This window comes from Dipodomys ordii, unplaced genomic scaffold (genome assembly GCF_000151885.1).
Source record: "Dipodomys ordii isolate 6190 unplaced genomic scaffold, Dord_2.0 Scaffold7, whole genome shotgun sequence".
NCBI lineage: Eukaryota > Metazoa > Chordata > Mammalia > Rodentia > Heteromyidae > Dipodomys > Dipodomys ordii.
Genome location: NW_012267223.1, coordinates 3,220,816 through 3,239,996, shown reverse-complemented (window position 1 = coordinate 3,239,996; position 19,181 = coordinate 3,220,816). Strand labels below are relative to the sequence as shown.

Below are 19,181 nucleotides of genomic sequence, written 5' to 3'. Positions count from 1 at the left end.
CCGAGCCCGCGCCGCTCTCGGGCCGCGCCTCAGACACCCGAGGGCGGCCCTCCAGGCCACGCCCCCTCCGGGAAGCCGAGAGGCGGCGGCCAGAGCGGCCGCACGGACGTCATCTTAGGTGAGGGCAGAGAGGTGGGCCACGCTGCGAGGCCTGCTCTTGAGACGGACGCACTACGAATTCGCTCGGCCGCCAGCGTCTGCGGCTCCCCCGAGAGCTACTTCGCTTTCACGGTTAAGGGTGGCGCATCCCGGCTTAGTAGCGGTCGCCGCTGTTTGCAACTTTTTCTTGCCAGGATCCAAAATGTCAGCCTGCGTGGACGAGGACGCTCCGGCTCCGCGCCTCTATGGTTATAGTTCGCGCATGCGCCGCAGAGACGCGTGCCCGGGGTCGGGATTGATTTGAAAAACCGGAGGGCGGGGCTGGTTCCCGCCCGGGTCCTGCGGCGCGGCGGCGCGGCCGGGCTCTCCGGCCCGGTGCTCCCGATCCTGAAGGTTTTCCTAGACTCCCCTTCTTCCATCTGCATTTAAGGCAAGGGTCCCCCGACCGTGGCGAAGGCCCTGGCGCCAGCCTTTGCTCTCTCGGATCTCCCCTTCCAGCTCTGCCCAGAGACGCAGCCAGGCCCCGCCCGGGCACCGCAGCCCCCGGAAGCCTCCCTGCCCGCCGCGGATGCTGGTGCTGGTGTTGACTTTCTCGTACACCGGTCTCCCTCGGATAGGCCAATGGATGAGACTCTCGGTCCCAAGCTCCTGGTGGGGTCGGAGGTGGAGTCCCGTGGTCTGGTAGGCCGCCGTCTCAGGATTGCTCAGGTGGGGGTCCTGGGCCTTGACACCTGGCCAGTGGTCCGCTCCTTCCTGGATACTTCCGAAGAGACTGGTGCAGGACAAAGACACAGGAACAAAATGAAGGAGTCTAGGAGACCTAGGCTTCATCTTGCTCCTGGGCCCAGCGAAAGCGTTTTTAAGCACCCTTCCCCTTTGCCCCTCAGATCTCAGCCTCCGGAGTAGCTAGGATTACAGGCGTGAGCCACCTGGGCCCAGCCACGTTGCTTAATGTGACGGTTTCATGAAACGCCCGCCCGTGGTGGACACTGTGGAACATCTGCTCCAAGCACCCAGGTGGCTCCCAAAGCAAAAAGCTACGGGACAGTGCAAAGCTTCGGGAGGATTCTGACAGTACAGCAGCCCCGATGTAGCTTGGAAGGCAGTAGGCGCCCAGTGTGTGCTTTGGATCCACAAGGATCCCACATCTTAGCCCTGGGAGGCATGCCTCATCCCCTAGAGGACAAGAGCACTCACTCTCCAGCCAGAAGCCAGGGTAGTCTGGGTGCAAGAGTCAGCTTACTGGGGCTGGGAAGGTGGCTCAGTGGTAGAGTGCTTGCCTTGCATGCCTGAAGCCCTGGGTTCGATTCCTCAGCACCACATAAGAAAAAAGCCGGAAGTGGCGTTGTGGCTCAAGTGGTAGAGCACTAGCCTTGAGCTGAAGAGCTGAGGGACAGCACCCAGGCCCAGAGTTCAGGCCCCACAACCGGACCTAAAAAAAAAAAAAAAAAAGAATCAGCTTACTACTGACCGACTTTGGTCTGTGGCAGATGCCTGGTGGAGATTGGGGGTAGGCAGGAGGAAGCCCAGTGTTTCGTCCTTTGCTCTGACCTGGAAAATGTCACCAGTATTAGATGTCCAGCTCTTAGTGGACAGCTCAAGGCTTCTAGCGTATATCCTGTGGCAACTGCCGCAGGCTCTGGTGATGCACTTGATCCTTCTTGCCCGGAGCCTGGGCTGGAAGCTATTTCCTGTTGTAACTCATAGGAAGTGGCCTCATGGCCCCGTTTGGTTTCTCAGCCTCTTCATCATTGGCCATCCATTTCCCCCTGTGCCAAACCCCCAGATTATTTTTTTAATTTAATTTAATTTTATTTGTGAACATACTGTACAGAGGGGTTACAATTACATGGGCAGGATAATGCGTACATTTCTTACCAAGCATTGCAGCCTCCTCCTTTGGTTTACCCTTCACATCCCTTCCCAGCCTCCCTCCTCCCCCCAATCCCAATCCTTCTCCTTCCCCCATTCCCCCACCACCACCAACTTTGTAAAGCTCGTTTTGGACATGACAACTTGTACTTCTCATTGTTGCAACAGGTCCCCAGATGATTTTTCTCTTTTCCTTGTTGGATCCAAAAGGATAACTTCCCTCTCTTGTCTGCCCCTCTTTCTTCGTTTCATGGGAATGAAATAATTTGCAAAGGATAAACAGCAGTGGCCGAAAGACTAATATACAGGTTCTGTTCTGTCTGTGAAGTCAGCCAGAGATCCAGTTGTGTGGAAAGCGCTGCCAGCCTCAGCTCCTGGTTCCCAAGATGCACCTGAGGGGGAGAGGTCAAATTCTCTTTTTTTTTTTTTTGGGTCCTGTCATGGGGCCTGAACTCTGGGCCTGGGCGCTGTCCCTCAGCTCTTCAGCTCAAGGCTAGCACTCTACCACTTGAGCTACAGCACAACTTCTGGCTTTTTTCTTTTTGCTTATGTGGTGCTGAGGAATCGAACCCAGGGCCTCATGCATGCAAGGCAAGCGCTCTACTGCTGAGCCACCTTCCCAGCCCTGGAAATTCTCTTCATTTAGGTGATTCAACCTGGGGAGAAAGGAGACCAGTTGGTCCCTCCCACAGTGCCCCCTACTGGACCTTGAGCTGCTTGAGGAGTACCTGCTATGGAATTCCATCACCAGGTCCTTGTCCCCTAATGGGGGGGGGGCCGGGGGGGGGGGGGGGGGAAGGGGGGAGGAAGGGTAATAGTAAGTGCTCAGTAAATGCTTGTTGAGAAAAGAGACTGTCAGGCACTTCCAGGGGCTCCAATTCCCAACATCAAAATGGGCTTTGGTACATTACAGACCATGGCTGGTATGGCCAATGATCATTGCTATAGGCCAGTGGTTTGTGTTCTGGAAGTCACAAGTTTGTTGAAGCTCTGCCTCCAATTGATGGCTAAAGGAGGTCACTGGGGCTAGGATAGAATTAGTGCCTTGCATGAAGAGATGCCCATGTCTTCTTTCTCTTTGCCACACGTGAATACAGTAAGAAGGCAGCTGACTGCATCCTGGAAGAGACACCCCTCCTCCCCCATAGAGCACTGCCACACTGGCTCCCCAATCTGGGTCTTCTGGTGTCAAGAACTGTGAAATTCCTGTTGTTTAAGTCATACACATAGGCTGTGTTTTGCCACAGAGAAAGGCAGTTCCACCGAGGCTGGTTCAGGTGTCACGGCTCTGCATCTGGTGGGACCGGCAAACCTGGCCAGGGCCTGGTTTGTCATTTCTCTGTCTCATTAGTGGCTCATACTCAAACTGCTTTGCCATAACTTCTGTGTGGTTCTCCACACTGGGATCTGCTTCCTGGCAGGCCGCAGGCCCCCTGAGGAAAACAGGGAGACTCAATCAATTATGAACACTCCGTTCAATGGCGTACACGGCAGCCAGTGAAGTTGCCTTTTTTTTTCTGGTTCTGGGACTTGAACTCTAGATCTGGGCGCTGTCCCTCAGCTCTTTAGCTCAAGGCTAGAGCTCTGCCACTTGAGCCACAGAGCCACTTGTGGTTTTCTGGTGGTTAATTGGAGATAAGAATCTCATGGATTTTCCTGCCTGGGCTGGCTTTGAACCGTGATCCTTAGATCTCAGCCTCCTAAGTAGCTACAGGTGTTGAGGTGCCGGCACTAGACACAAAGTTGGCTTTTTTTCCTTTTTTTGTCAGTCGTGGGGCTTGAACTCTGGGCCTGGGCGCTGTCCCTCAGCTCTTCAGCTCAAGGCCAGCGCTCTACCAAAGTGCCACTTCAGCTTTTTCTGCTTACGTGGTGCTGAGGAATCAAACTCAGGGCCTCGTGCATGCAAGGCAAGTGCTCTACCACTGAGCCACCTTCCCAGCCCTTCAAAGTTGGCTTTTTTTTTTTAAAGGAGCATTGATGACTCCCTTTACATTAAATGAACACCTGATCTAGGAATTGTGTCTTGGGATCAGAGTTGTGTCTCAGTTGTTAGAGTGCTAGTCAATGAGCCCAAATGGCCAAAGGTATTGAGTTCAAGTTCCAGTCTTGGACCAAGAAAAGAAAAAGAACCAACCCTTTGGAGTTGGATATATGGCTCATTTGATAGAGTGCTAGCCAATGAGTACAAGTGGCCATAGGTATTGAGTTTGAGTCCTGGTCTCAAACCAAGAAAAAAGGAAAGAAATTATGTTTTATTTCCTTACCTTTCTCCTTAAGAGGAAGGGTCTTTTAGGACCAGTGCTGGGAACCTGAGACTCCTTGAGGAGGTCACTAGTATTATTATTTGTGCAGGTACTGGGGCTTGAACTCAGGGCCTGGGCTCTGTCCCTGAGCTTTTTCACTCAAGGCTGATCCTCTACTTTTGGCCTTTTGATAGTGAAGTAAGGAGACTGGGTCTCTGCTTCCCCTAGATAACTAGCCCTTGGTTTCCCTTGATTGTTTGCCTAGACAGTTTGCTTTTATTTAACACTTCTTTCAAGTTTAAGTGTCCTCATCTGGTTTGCTTCACTTATGTATAACACGTTTGTTAGGTTTAATTCCTCACACCTTATGTGGTTTTGGTCTATATAAGCTTTGTGCTAACTGCATTTGGGCTGCTGGTCTTTGAGACAGGAGTCCACCAGCACTCCTCCAGCTCTCCACTAAAGGCTCACAATTTGGCCTCTTGAGCATCTGTTTCTCAAGGCCAAGGTTCCTCACAACAGTGGTTAATTGGAAATAAGAGTTTCACAGACTTTTCTGCCCTGGTTGACTTCAAACTTTGATCCCCAGATCTCAGCCGCCTGAGTAGCTAGGGGGGAACTGGTATCCAGTGGATTTTATTATTGAAGGTTAAGGCCTGAATTCCCAGAGGCAGAGAGCTGGAGCGTCTCAGTGCCCCAGCCTGGAGAGGGGGCCTCAGGAATAGGGACAACTTGTGTAGCTGAAGGCGAGGGCCTCTCTCAGGGATCTGAGCTGTGGGAGACCAGGGGTTCCTCCTGAAACTCAGGACCAGGAAAGTCTCTGAGCCTCTATTATACACTAGTCCTGGAACATGGAGACTTGGAGTTGGGCTTAATCTTGTTCAATAAACTTTATGGCGAGCCATTATACACTAGGTCTCACGGACCAGAGAAAACCACAACGGGGTCATTCATGTTAGGTATTATGTAAAGAAACTGAACTTTAGCCGGGCACTGGTGGCTCACGCCTGTAATCCTAGCTACTCAGGAGGCTGAGATCTGAGGATCGCGGTTCAAAGCCAGCCCGGGCAGGAGAGACTGTGAGACTCCTATCTCCAATAAACCACCAGAAAACCGGAAGTGGCGCTGTAGCTCAAGTGGTAGAGCTCTCACCTTGAGCTGAAGAGCTGAGGGACAGCGCCCAGGCCCAGAGTTCAAGCCCCACGACAGACAAAAAAAAAAAAACTGAACTTTGTCTTTCTATGAATTCTCCTCTTATACCATGCATTGTCTTCCTTGTTTCATGCAGTTGTTAATTTGGATTCATTCTGGTGTTTATACATATCCTCTTTAATTTCCTTGAGCATCTTACCCTTTTTTCTTGTTTTGTTCATTAAGATTCGATCCACTTCACCATCATTCAGCTCCTTTATTGTGGAATTGTTGTCTTGTGGGTATTGTTGGCTTTCATATTACTTGTTGGGATTTATGAATCTGAAGCCAACTTTTCGGTTGGATTTTTTTTTTTTTGGTCAGTTGTGGGACTTGAATTCAGAGCCTGGGCACTGTCCCTAAGCTTTTTTGTTCATTTGTATATGATCTATGATGCTGTTTGACTTACATCAGCAAAGTAATTACAACAGAGGCACCTGGCCACAAAATCAAACATATTCATTTATTTATTTATTTTTGTCGGTCGTGGGGCTTGAACTCTGGGCCTGAGTGCTGTCCCTCAGCTCTTCAGCTCAAGGCGAGCGCTCTACCACTTGAGCTACAGCACCACTTCCGTCAAACATATTTAGTACCTGGTTCATACTTTTGCCTTTTGTTTTCTTAGGAGATAGATGCAGGACCTTGAGCGTGCTGGACAAAAAGTCTACCCATAAGGTACACCTCCAGCCCCATGCCTCCAGCCTTACTTTTTGCTGGTTATTTTGGTGGTGGAATCTCTCATATTTTTCTGATTGGGCTGGCTTCAAACCTCCATTCTCCAGATCTCAATCTCCTAGCTAGTACTATAGGCACCTAGACCCCAGTATCTGACAGAAAGGTTTTATTGTCCCCTATGACAGTGATGTGAATTGTGTAAACACCAAATGTGGGTGTGTATGTATGTGTGGATATGTGTGTGTGCATACATGAGTGGGTGTAGACATTAGTTAACTCTATTGTGGTCTTAGAATGAGTTTTACCATTTCTGGCTTTATACCTTTTTTGTGTGTGTTTGTCGGTCATGGGGCTTGAACTCTGGGCCTGGGCGCTGTCCCTCAACTCTTCAGCTCAAGGCTAGCGCTCTACCACTTGAGCCACAGCACCACTTCTGGCTTTTTCTGCTTATTTGATGCTGTAGAATTGAACCCAGAGCCTCATGCATGCAAGACAAGCACTCTGCCACTGAGCCATCTTCCCAGCCCCTGGCTTTATACTTTCATGAAAGTTTCTGAGTTACATCAATTATATTTAATCTACTTTTTTGTGGAGAGGGGATGTTGGGGATGGAACCCAGGGTTTTGCCCATATAAAACCAGACTATTAGCACTGGGCCGTGTCCTTAGCCTTAACCCATTCTGTGTGTGTGTGTTGGGGGGTGGGGTAGGGATAGGAGGGAAAAAAACTGAGTGAGGGAAAGGGTGACATAGTCAAAAAAGAAAGGTTCTTGTTCTGGCACCAGTGGCTCACTCCTGTAATCCTAGCTACTCAGAGGCTGAGATCTGACCATCACAGTTCAAAGCCATCCCAGGCCGAAAAGTCCTTGTGAGACTCTTATCTGCAATTAACCACCAGAAAACCTGGAATGGTGCTGTGGCTCAAAGTGGTAGTGTGCTTGCCTTAAGCCAAAGACTCAGGGACAGCCCCCAGGCATTGAGTTCAAGCTCCAGGACTGATCTAAAAAGTAAAAGATGGTCCTCCAAAGGAGTATGTTCTTAGGGAAGGGACAGGAAGGTATGATGCCTATGCGCCTCTGATCATGTAAAATAATAGTTATTGAACCGAACTCCAGGAAATGGAAATGAGGTTTTCTTCTTCTCTTTTTATTTTATTTATCTGTCTTTGGGAGGGTAACGGGGAGCACACAAATGGAGGGACAAAAGGTAAACAAATGCAGCAGTGGTACTCACTAGATGTTATATTGAAAATGAACTATACAACTTGTAGGTGAGGACAGGAGGGAAAAACGAAGTGAGGGAAAGGGTGACATCAAAAAAGAAATATAGCCTGGTCATCTAAAATCCTAGCTACTCAGGAGGCTGAGATCTGAGGATCATGTTTCAAAACCAGTTTGGGCAGGCAGGAACGTCCATGAGACTTTTTTTTTTGTCGGTCGTGGGGCTTGAACTCTGGGCCTGGGCGCTGTCCCTCAGCTCTTCAGCTCAAGGCGAGCGCTCTACCACTTGAGCTACAGCACCACTTCCGGTTTTCTGGTGGTTTATTGGAGATAAGAGTCTCACGGTCTCTCCTGCCCGGGCTGGCTTTGAACCGCGATCCTCAGATCTCAGCCTTCTGAGTAGCTAGGATTACAGGCGTGAGCCACCAGCGCCAGGCCTCCATGAGACTCTTATCTCCAATAAACTACCAGAAAACAGGAAGGGGTGCTGTGGCTCAAGTGGTAGAGCACTAGCCTTGAGCTGAAGAGCTGAGGGACAGCACCCAGGCCCAGAGTTCAAGCCCCACTACTGACCAAAAAAAAAAAAAAGCAATATACTCACTGCCTGGTTATGTAACTCCTCTGTAAATCACCTTTATAATAACAATAAAAAAATTTACAACAACAACAAAAAAGGATGTCCTAAAGCTGGGCATTGGTGGCTCTTGCCTTTAACCTTAGGTACTTAGAAGACTAAGATCTGAGGGTCGTGATTCAAAGCGAGCCTGGACAGGACAGTCCATGAGACTCCTTTCTCCAATTAAGCACCAAAACGCTAGTGCTGGAGCTGTGGCTCAGGTGGTAGAGTGCTAGCCTTGAGCAAAAAAGCTAAGTGACAATACCTGGTCTCTGAGTTCAAGCCTCAGGACTAGCACAAAAAAAAGGGGCGGGGGAGGGGAGAGAAAAAGATAATTGGGGCTGGGAATGTGGCTTAGTGGTAGTGTTTGCCTCGGGTGCATGAAGCCCTGGGTTCCATTTCTCAGTACCACAGAAACAGCCAGAAGTGGTGTTGTGGCTCAAGTGGTAGAGTGCTAACCTTGAGCAAAAGAAGCTCAGGGTCAGTGCCCAGTCCCTGAGTTCAAGCCCAGGACTAGCAAAAAAAAAAAAAATCCTTTTGTTAACTGGGCTGCAGGCTCAGCATGAATTATATATAGGCAGACAAACCCTTTGTTCTAGAAACTAGAAAATGCAGGATGGCCATCATTTGGGTTTGAGTGAGATGCTGTCCAAGAGCACACAAGACAAAACAAAGACATTATGCTGAATGTTTCGTGCCCTGTCCCGAGGGACGGACATCTGGGAAGCCAAGGTCACTCTCTGCAACAAAAGACATTTCAGGCAGGAACTCGGGAGTCTTTTTTTTTTTTAATTGTGAAAATACCATACAGAGGGGTTACAATTACATGGGCAAGGTAATGAGTACATTCCTTATCAAGCATTGTTGCCTCCTCCTTTGTTTCCCCTTCTCATCCCTTCCCATCCCCGCCCCCCCCCCTTCAGGAGTTTTTGTTTGGTTGTGTTTGGTGCTGGGGATGGAACCTGGGCCTCACACCCACTGAGCCACACTCGACCACGGGAGCCCGACCCCAGTCTACCAATTCTAGAGTCCCGCATTCGCATTGTCTTACTCCAACTCCAACTTTGGAAACATCCGGAGCCTTTCTCTCTCCTTGTTCTCATTCCCCGAGCAGGTCTCCACTAGCTGAGCCTGGATGGATGATCTTTATTTCTAAAAATAATACCAACTTGGATCTCTAAGCTGATTCTCTCCACAGGATTCCAGAAACCATGCTGGGGTCGAGGGCAAAATAGCAGGCACAAGAGCCAAGCACACCAGGAGTGACCCTTCCCACCGAGCAAGGACGGTGGTCGAGACCAGCTGTGGTGGTGGCCGCTGGAAAAGCTGAAGTGGATCGGCAGAGTTGAGAGTCCCAGGTAAGACACAGACCTCACCTAAGGGGCTGGGGGCGGGGAGGGGAAGGGGGAGGATTCCGGCAGTGCCTCGGGGCATTTCAGGCTGTGCCCAATGCCCACATGTCCTTGAGGACTTTGCTTTTTTGTTTTACTGTAAGTTCTGAGTCCCTCAGCTGAGCCCCTTCCTCCGCCCCCCCCCCGCCCCCCTCTGATCAGTGGGATAAGGAGAATGCCCGTCTCCCAGGTTTTGTGAGGTGTCAGTGAGTTCTCAATCACAGCCGGGGCTGACTGACAATTGAATCAAGAAAGCCGCAATCACCTCTTTTATGTTAAGTAATATCTTAATCTGGGGAATTGCGTAAGGAGACTGCAGGGCAGAAACCTAGATAGAGGCCAAAGCAGACAGCTCCCCCACCCCTGGGTTTGGAGAACTGAGTAGCATTTGGGATTACCAGGTCCTAGCAGCCTGCAGAAGGTACCCGAAGCCTCCAGAAGGGGGCACTGCCCAGCCAGTGCCCGGGTCCCTGATGGGAACAAAAGGCTGGTTTGAGCCCCAACACCTCTGGACACCTCACACACACGGTGGGGTAGCAGGATGACTTCTGGGACGTGCCCCAGCACAACAGAGCAGTGATTTGCCCCCCCCCCCCAAGACCACACCCTGAGTCCCTTCTTCCAGGCTGGCTCGGGTTTGTAGCCAATCGCTATCACTCTGTTAGAAGCATAAAAGGGATTTCAGAACTTTCCTGCATGCTGTGTCTTTCCCGTGAATGACTAGCTCTGGTGCCAGCAGTGGGACCTGTGGATCTGTGGTCAACTGGTCAAAAAACAAAACAAAAAAAAAACCTGGGCCCCCTGAACTGGTGCTGGGTGTCTGTAGAGCTGGCAGTCCTGGGGGAGACATGTGCTACACACAGGGCCTCTGGCCCAAGCCCACATGCTTGTCATCCTAGCTACAGGGGGGGCACAGTTAGGCGGACTGGGGTTCAGGCTGGACTGGGGACTAAGAAAGACTATTGGAAAAAACAAACTGCAATAGAGTAAAGCAGATAAAGAAGACTGGCGGGTATGCCTCAAGTAAGGGCAAGGCCCTGAGTTCAAACCCCAGTGTTGGGGGGTGGGGGGTGGATGGTGCGAGGCACACACTGGAGAGCCAGTGAGTGTGGTAAGAGGCCTCCTCTCTGAGCACTTGACTGGTTTTCCTGCACAGGTGGGCTGGGGCTGGGGTGACAGACACACAGGAGTCATTGTGAAGCTTGTCAGAAGACTGGGAAGACCTTGTGCCCCACATTGACCACTTGGTGCACTGGCCCGTCTGGCCTGGGCCGGGTGACATTTGGCAAGCATCCACAGCTGGCCTGCTGGGCAGCCCAGCCCAGGGGCTGAGAAGGCAGGCAGATGCTGTACCCGTGGGCCCTGGAGCTGTGGGCCAGAGCTGAATAGCATTGTAGGTTCCAGGACTTGTGGTCAGTGGGATGAGGTATCCAATCATCAACCCTTTCCTTGTTTTAATTGGTGCCAGTCCTGGGGCCTGAACTCAGGGCCTGAGCATGGTCTCTGAGCTTTTGTGCTCAAGGCCAGTGCTCTACCATGTGAGCCACAGCTCCATTTCTGGCTTTTTTTGAGTAATTTATTGGAGATAAGAGTCTTACAAACTTTCCTTCCTGGGCTGGCTTTGAACTGCGATCTTCAGATCTCAGCCTCCTAAGTAGCCAGGATTACAGGGGTGACCACCAGTGCCTGGCTGGACAAAGGAGTTGCCAATTTACAAGGCAGTGTATGAATCCATACAATGCTTCATGATCTACGTTGCTCCTTTCTAATTTAGCTTACCACCATATGGTAAGAAGTGCAGACCTAGGACTTTCCTTGGAGCTTGTGTGACAGCCAGCTTTGTCACCATTCCCACATCCACATTCCCACACTGGTGTCTGGGAGGAAGTGGGGAGAGATTGTAATAGCATGTGTCATTTCTGTACTATGCCTGATTCATTCCCAGAAATGAAATTGTCAGAGACCATTTCAGTTCACAATGACCTTCAAGCTATGTTGTATCGTGATACTAGAGATCTCAGCAAGTTCTTGTCTAATCTGCCCACTGACTTGGTAACCAGGCTCCATGGTGCATCTGACTACACATTAGATCAGCAATGTTAAGCCTAAACTTTGGTGGCCAAGATAGCTCTGAGCTAAAAGGGATGCAGACTTGTTACAGATGCTAGCCAGGAAAAGAACCTGGCACAAGTGCTTGCAATGCCTAACAGCAATGATAGAAAACTGGAAAAATCCTTCAGGACCTTGAGCTAAGGACATTTTTTTGCAGTAAGAATTGAGAGAAGGTGCTTTGTGCAGTGGCTTGTGCCTGTAATCCTTCCTACTCGGAAAGAAGAGATGACAACATCCCAGTTCAAGGCTATCCTTATTTTCAATCAATAATCAAATAATTTTTTAGTCAATTCTCCTCAAATATATTAGATCACATGAGTGGTCACCCTTGGGTTGAGGAGGGATTAGCAGGGGGCTGGAGGGGTTTTTAGACTGTGTTCTATTTCTTGGACTATAATCAATACAGGTATGTTGGTTCATAAATTTGTGAAGTTTTGGCTCCTAAGCGGCAGGTCACGGGAGGTCACTTGGCCGCTTTGAGCCCTCTATACAAGGTTGAGGAAGCTGTACTACAACTCAGCCGCCTGCTGTTCAAGCACACCTCTGACTCCTGAAGGCAGTATCTAGCCATGACTGTTTCAGTTTGTGTCAGATTTTTGCCATCACAGTTTTGGGTGAACTCTCAGCCCTGAAAACCAGGCCAGAGGAGAGCTCCTCCCCAGGAGGTGCAACAGGTGCCTGTGATTGGTACAAAAACAATCCTGCGTTTGCATGAAGGGGCAGACATCCTTGCAGCCATTTTCACCCAGGCTAGAAGAAGAGCCCCTCCCCTGGCAGCCCAACAGTGGGTCTGTGACTGGTGCAAACACAGTTCTTCATTTGCATGAAGCTACAGACATCCTTACAACCATTTTCACTCAGGCAAGCGAGGGAGTCCCTCCCTGAGTGGCTCAACAGGCAGCCTGTGATTGGTGCAAACATAGTTCTTCATTTGCATGAAGGTTGCAGACCATTGTAATTGCTTTTTCTGGCTATATAAGGAGGCTGTTTGGTTCCCTTTGATGAGTCAGCCTGGTATTGCAACATTAGATCTGGTAAAAGCTTTCTTTCTTTCTTTTTTTGGTATTGGAGATTGAACTCAGGGTCTCACACTTGCCGGGTTAGTGCTTCACCACTGGAGCCACACACCCTACTGGCCTGCCTACTTTTGATCATTAGAGCTGGTAAGATGAAGGGAGCAGAGAGCCCACTGGGCAGCAATGACAAATGGCTCTGACAGCAGTAGAACTCGTGACAGCAGCCAGAGAAGAAAGGATGAGGAGCCTGGCACTGGTGGCTCACACCTATAATCCCAGCCACTCAGGAGGCTGAAATCTGAGGTTCACTGTTCAAAGCCAACCCAGGTACGAAAATGTATGAAACTCTTCATCTCCAGTCAAGCACCAGAAAAATGGAAGTGATATAGCTCCAGCTTTGAATGAAAAAGCTAAGTGACAGTGCCTAGACTCTGAGTTCAAGCTTCAGTACTGTGATGAAGGACAGAGAAAGACTGACGGAAGTAGAAAGAAAGTAGAGAGCTGCGGCTGAGAAAAGATAAGAGCCAGAACAAGAGAAATGGCAGACAGGCAGTGGTCACTAGAAAGACACCCAACAGAGCTATAATGCTCCTTCTGGCTGTCTAGGGCTGAAGATCCTGAGGCTCTTCAGTGTTTTAACCCACGAGTTATAACACTCGTGGCAGTAGCTCTGGGGGGGGGGGCGCACAGCACCCACAATCCAAGAGTGCTGTAACGCTATAGACGGCCTGACCCACTGCTCCTGGCTGCTGCGGTCTGGTAAGGATTACGAAAACCATGAAGGGGCCTAGCCTAGTGGCTTATGCTTATAATCCTAGCTCCTTGGGAGATTGCAATCAGAAGGAGCGTGATTTGATGCCAGCCTGGGCAAAAAGTTCACAGGATTCCATCTCAACCAATCAGTTGTGGTGATGACGCATGCCTGTCATCCCAGCTGCTTAGGAGGCAGAGATGTTTCTAGGCCAGCCCAGACAAAGGACCGCAAGATGCCATCTCGACCAATAAAGCAGGGCGTGGTAGTGTTCACCTCTCATCTTAGCTATGCTGGATGCATAAATATAAAGATGTGCTGGGCGCCGGTGGCTCACGCCTGTAATCCTAGCTACTCAGGGGGCTGAGATCTGAGGATCGCGGTTCAAAGCCAGCCTGGGCAGGAAAGTCCATGAAACTCTTATCTCCAATAAACCACCAGAAAACCGGAAGTGGCGCTGTAGCTCAAGTGGTATAGCGCCAGTCTTGAGCTGAAGAGCTGAGGGACAGTGCTCAGGCCCAGAGTTCAAGCCCTACGACCAACAAAAACAAACCAACAAACAAAAACAAATAAAGATCCAAGTCCAGGCCAGCCCCTGGCAAAAATGTGAGGCCCTACTGGAAAAAATAACTAGAGTAGAAAGGGCTGGAGGAGGGGCTGGGAAGGTGGCTCAGTGGTAGAGTACTTGCCTCGTATGCATGAGGCCCTAGGTTCAATTCCTCAGCACCACATAAGCAGGAAAAACAAAAACAAGTGGTGCTATGGCTCAAGTGGTAGAGCGCTAGCCTTGAGCTGGAGAGCTGAGGGACAGCGCCCAGGCCCAGAGTTCAAGCCCCAAGACCAACAAAAAAAATTTTTTTTAAAGAAAAAGAAAAGGCTGGGGGCAGATAGCTCAAGCAATATACGTAGCCAAGTGCAAGACTCTGAGTTCAAACTCCAGTATCAGGGGGCTGAGAAGGTGGCTCAGTGGTAGAGTGCTTGCCTTGCATGTATGAGGCCCTGGGTTCGATTCCTCAGCACTACATAAGCAGACAAAAAAAAGCCGGAAGTGGCGCTGTGGCTCAAATTGTAGAGTGCTAGCCTTGAGCTGAAGAGCTGAGGGACAGCGCCCAGGCCCAGAGTTCAGGCCTCATGACCGGACCCAAAAAAAAAACAAACAAACTCCAGTATCACCAAAGCAAAAAAGAAAACAACAACAGAAAACTCCTACTCAGGGCCTGGGATTTCTAGCCCTGGCAAAGCTTCTACTTACCTACCCACGAGCCCTTCCCAGGCAGAGGAGAAGGTCCCCAGCAGGCTGACTGATAACTACTAGGGAGGGGCCCTCAGAGAGGACAAAGGAACCCAGTCCTTCCTCTGGCTCTCACGTGCCAGTGAAGGAGTGTCTCGCTCTGCACACGGCCCCATCAGGCTCTGCCACCATAGGCCAGAAGCAATGGGGCCAACCAGTCAGGACCTGAGATCGCTACAAACCTGATCCTGAAGAAACCTCTTTTCTCCATCAACAGATCGTTTCAGTTGTAACAGCAACAGAAAGCTGATCAGCAACACATCCAGATCACGTTCCATTGGATGGATGTGCCACCCTGTATTTACCCATGCAGCCATTGAGGTTCATTTGAGCTGATTCCAGCTTCTTGTCATTGAGAATCAAGCGGTGCTATGAACATTCTTGAGTGAGGTTTTGTGTAGACACATATTTTTATTTCTCTTGGAATTTCCTGCTTTGTTTTTGAAGAGAGGAGGTCTCATTTTTTATTTGTTTTTTTTGGGTCGTGGGGTTTGAACTCTGGGTCTGGGCACTGCCCCTTAGCTCTTCAGCTCAAGGCTAGCGCTCTACCACTTGAGCCATAGCGCCACTTCTAGTTTTTTGAGTGGTTTATTGGAGATAGGAGTCTCACGGACTTTTCCTGCCCTGGGCTGGCTTTGAACCATGGTGCTCAGATTTCAGCCTCCTGAGTAGCTAGGATTACAGGTGTGAGCCACTGGTGCCCAGGTTCATTGTGTTGTTCAAGCTGGCCTTGAACCCCTGGGCTCAAATTATCTCAGCCTCCATGAGTGGCTGAGACTACAGACATGTACTACTGCATAAGACTTCTGTTTAATTTTTAAAAGTATCAAGAACAAGAGGGTACTGGTGACTCACGCCTGTAATCTTAGCTACTTAGGAGGCTGAGATCTGAGGATCACAGTTCAAAGCCAGCCCAGGTAGGAAAGTCTGTGAGACTCTTATCTCCAATTAACCACCAGAAAACTGGAAGTGGCGCTGTGGCTCAAGTGGTAGAGCACTAGCCTTGAGTTGAAGAGCTAAGGGACAGTGCCCAGGTCCAGAGTTCGAGCCCCATGACTGGGGGAAAAAAAAAAAAGTAGGTTGGGTGATGGTGGCTCACATATATAATCCTATTATTCAGGAGGTTGAAATCTGAGGATCATGGTTGGAAGTCAGCCAAGGCAGAAAAGTCCCCATGAGACTCTTATCTCCAATTAACCACTCAAAAACCAGCACTGTGGCTCAAAGTAGTAGATCACTAGCCTTAAGCAAAAGAGCTCAGGGACAGACAGTGCCCAGGCCCTGAGTTCAAGCCCCAAAACCAACAGTAACAACCACCAAAATAATGATTTTAAAAAATAATATCAAGTCTTTCATTTTAAAAAGTCTTTTTTTCTTGAGTAAGACACAGTAGTATAGGTCACACTTGTAATCCCAGCACTCAGGAGGTTGACACAAGGAAGATCATGAGTTGAAGGCCAGCCTAGGTGGGATTCTGTCTCAAAAACAAAAGGGCAGCCAGGCCCTGAGTTCAAGCCTCAGGATGGGCGAAAACAACCCCCTCCCCCCAAAAAAAACCATGCAAGGTTGTGATGTGGAATCTGAGTTAGGCCTTTGCTCCAGGGCACCGCAGCACATTAAACATGGCGAGAGCTCAGCCTCTCGTGTGCCCTTCCATGTGCTGGGTCACGTTTTCCCTCCTGTCTCCCACTTCCACTGTTGCACTCCTGCGGCTCCTATACAACGAAGGCTGCAACAGGTGGGGAGATCCCCGTGCGGGCACTGCCCTGCCCTTCCTTGGGACTAACATGGGAGCCGGGTGCAGCCCCGCCCTGATCACCTTCCTCCAGTTTTCCCTTCAAGAGCCCAAAGCTCTCAATCTGAGGATAACCAAAGAGTTAGAGTTGTCACATGCCCAGCGGAACTCAAAATAGTTTGTGCTTGTTTGCAAATGCCAGATTCCGATGCTATGGATTTTTCCAGGCCATGCAGAGTCAGGAAGACTAAGAATGTCTCTTTTTAACTCTGTTAGGCACATCTTCCCTTCTCTGGACCCTGGAGGAAGGTGTCCTTCCTGGCCTGTCTACATTTCTGCATCCAGACTCCTTCTCCTGGGGCCTGCTGCCCCTGCCAGAGGGGATCGGACAGGAGAGGCGAGCCCGGAGCCTTGCACCTGCACTTCCAGGCGGGCACAGACCCTTCCCGACTGCAGTTTAAGGGTACAAAGAAAAATGAGAAAACCTGGTGCTGGTGGCTCACACCTGTATTCCTACTAGGAGGCTGAGATATAAGGATCAAATTTCAAAGCCAGTCCAGGTAGGAAACTCCATGAGACTCTTACCTCCAATGAACTAACAAAGTAGAGCTGTGGCTCAAGTGACAAAGGAGCAGCCTTGAAGGAAAAAGCTAAGGGATGGTGCTCAGACCTGAGTTCAAGCCCCCATACTAGCAGGGAAAAAAAAGAATAAATAAAATGTAGGTTTTCCAGTTGCCTATAGTAAACTCCCATACTATACATATACATACTATATATATATGTACATATGACATATATTTTAATGTAAGTATGTGTAATTTGATGGTTTATATATTAAATACATATATTTTATATTTAAGTAGATTTTTTTTCACAAATCAGCCTGAAAACTTTGTACTATCAGAGACATTAAAAACATTCAGGCTGGGGGCTGGGAAGGTGGCTTAGTGGTAGAGTGCTTTCCTAGAATGCATGAAGCCCTGGGTTCAGTTCCTCAGTACCACATATACGGAAAAAGCTGGAAGTGGCAGTGTGGCTCAAGGGGTAGAGCGCTAGCCTTGAGCAAAACACACTCAGGGACAGCACCCAGGCTCTGAGTTCAAGCCCAGGATTGGCCAAAAAAAAAACAAGACAAAAATATTCAAGCTGGGCACTGGTGGTTCATGCCTGCAATCCTATTAGGAGTCTGCGATCTGAAGATCGTGCAGTTCAAAACCTGGCCGGGCAGGGAAGTCTTTGAGACCCTTATCTGCAATTAACCCCAAACTGGAAATAGAGCTGTGGCTCAAAGTGGCAGAGCACTAGCCTTGAGCAAAAAAGATCAGGGACACGTGCCCAGACCCTGAATTCAAGCCGTAGGACAAAAGAAAGATAGAAAGACAAAAAGGAAGGAAGGAAGGAAGGGAGGGAGGGAGGGAGGGAGAGAGGAAGGGAGGGAGGAAGGGAAAGAAAACAGTACAGTCCTCCTCAAGACCCAGATAAATATTCACTTAGCTGCCTGTTCAGTTTAGTTTTGAGATGAGGATGATCAGATTAGTTTGTGGGGCCGATCTGACAGTGCCTGGAAGGAGAAATCCCTCATAACTCATCCTCACCGGCCCAGCCCATTGCTGGGCAACTGGCTAAGAGAACCAGGAACTCCACTCCTGGCCGGGGCTCTCCAGACTCACTCCCTGCCACACGAAGTCTCCCCTCAGCCCCTGTGGCATTAGGCCAGGGCACCCCTGGTCTGGAGCACTCCTCCCAGGTCCCAGCTGTCCAAGCCCAGCCCGTATGATGATGACTTAAATTACCAGGCTGTGTCTGCAAAGAATGCAAGGGTTTGACCTTCAGGAGGCCAGCCTCCAGGGACAGGAACGTTCTATTTTCAGATGCCAATAATGAGCATGAGGAAGCAGGCTCCATGTCTTTTCCAGATTGGTGACACAGGGCATTGCTCCCCCTTCGCCCCCAAGCCCCCAGGAATTGGCTTCAACTGAGCAGTGGCAGGTCTGAATTAAAGAGGGGACCTAGGGGGCGGGAGGGAGTCCCCAAAGGCCTGTGTGTGTCAGGGACCAGGCAGAGAATCCACTGCCCCTCCGCACAGAGTCTATCTCAGGCAGTGGAAACAGCCGCAGACCATTTATACAAAGGCAACCTGGCCGGAGGCCACGTCCAGCACACTGTCTGTTTGTTTTGGGAATCACCCAAAAACACATTTTACTTTTTGAGAGCAGAAAACATTCCAAAATAAAAAGCCCTTGGAAAACAGTGCAGACACCAAACCCCTGAGAGTCCCTGCTTAGGGCTTAGCTGCATGAAAAGCAGTGTGGTGCTTGTGGCTCAGGCCTGTAATTCCAGCTCTCCAGGAGGCTGAGCACTGAGGATCTTGGTTCCAAGCCAGCCTGGGCAGGAAAGTTCATGAGACTCTTATCTCCAATGAACAAGACAAAGAGATGGAATTAGGACTGTGCCTCAAGAGGTAAGCACCAGCCTTGAGTGAAAAAGCTAAGGGATAGTGTTCAGATCCCAAGTTCAAGGTCCAGTGCCAGCACAATTAAAAAAAAAAAAAAAGCCGGGTGCCAGTGGCTCACGCCTGTAATCCCAGCTACTCAGGAGGCTGAGATCTGAGGATCATAGTTCAAAGCCAGCCCAGGCAGGAGAGTATATGAGACTCTGTGGCTCAAGTGGTAGAGCACTGGCCTTGAGCTGAAGAGCTGAGGGACAGCGGCCAGGCCCAGAGTTCAAACACCACGACCACCAAAAATAAATAAATAATTTTTTTTTTTAAAAGCAGTGGGGCTGGGAAGATGGCTCAGTGTACAATGCATGAGGCCCTGGGTTTGATTCCCCAGCACCACATAAGCAAAAAGAAAAAAGCCAGAAGTGGCCTGTGGCTCAAGTGGTAGAGTGCTAGCCTTGAGCTGAAGAGCTGAGGGACAGCGCCCAGGCCCAGAGTTCAGGCCCCACGACCAGACCCAAAAATAAATA

At 49.7% G+C, this 19,181-nt stretch overlaps 1 protein-coding gene across 1 annotated transcript in view; it reads left to right on the top strand.

Moving 5' to 3' along the window:
• Window positions 1-19,181, top strand: part of Sphk1 (sphingosine kinase 1) — a 35,124-nt gene that overhangs the window by 782 nt on the left and 15,161 nt on the right. Inside the window, exons 2-4 of the mRNA XM_013036426.1 lie at window positions 6-238; window positions 294-387; window positions 598-780. Of these exons, the coding sequence (XP_012891880.1) occupies window positions 6-238; window positions 294-387; window positions 598-780 (510 nt within the window). The remainder of the gene's footprint in view (window positions 1-5; window positions 239-293; window positions 388-597; window positions 781-19,181) is intronic.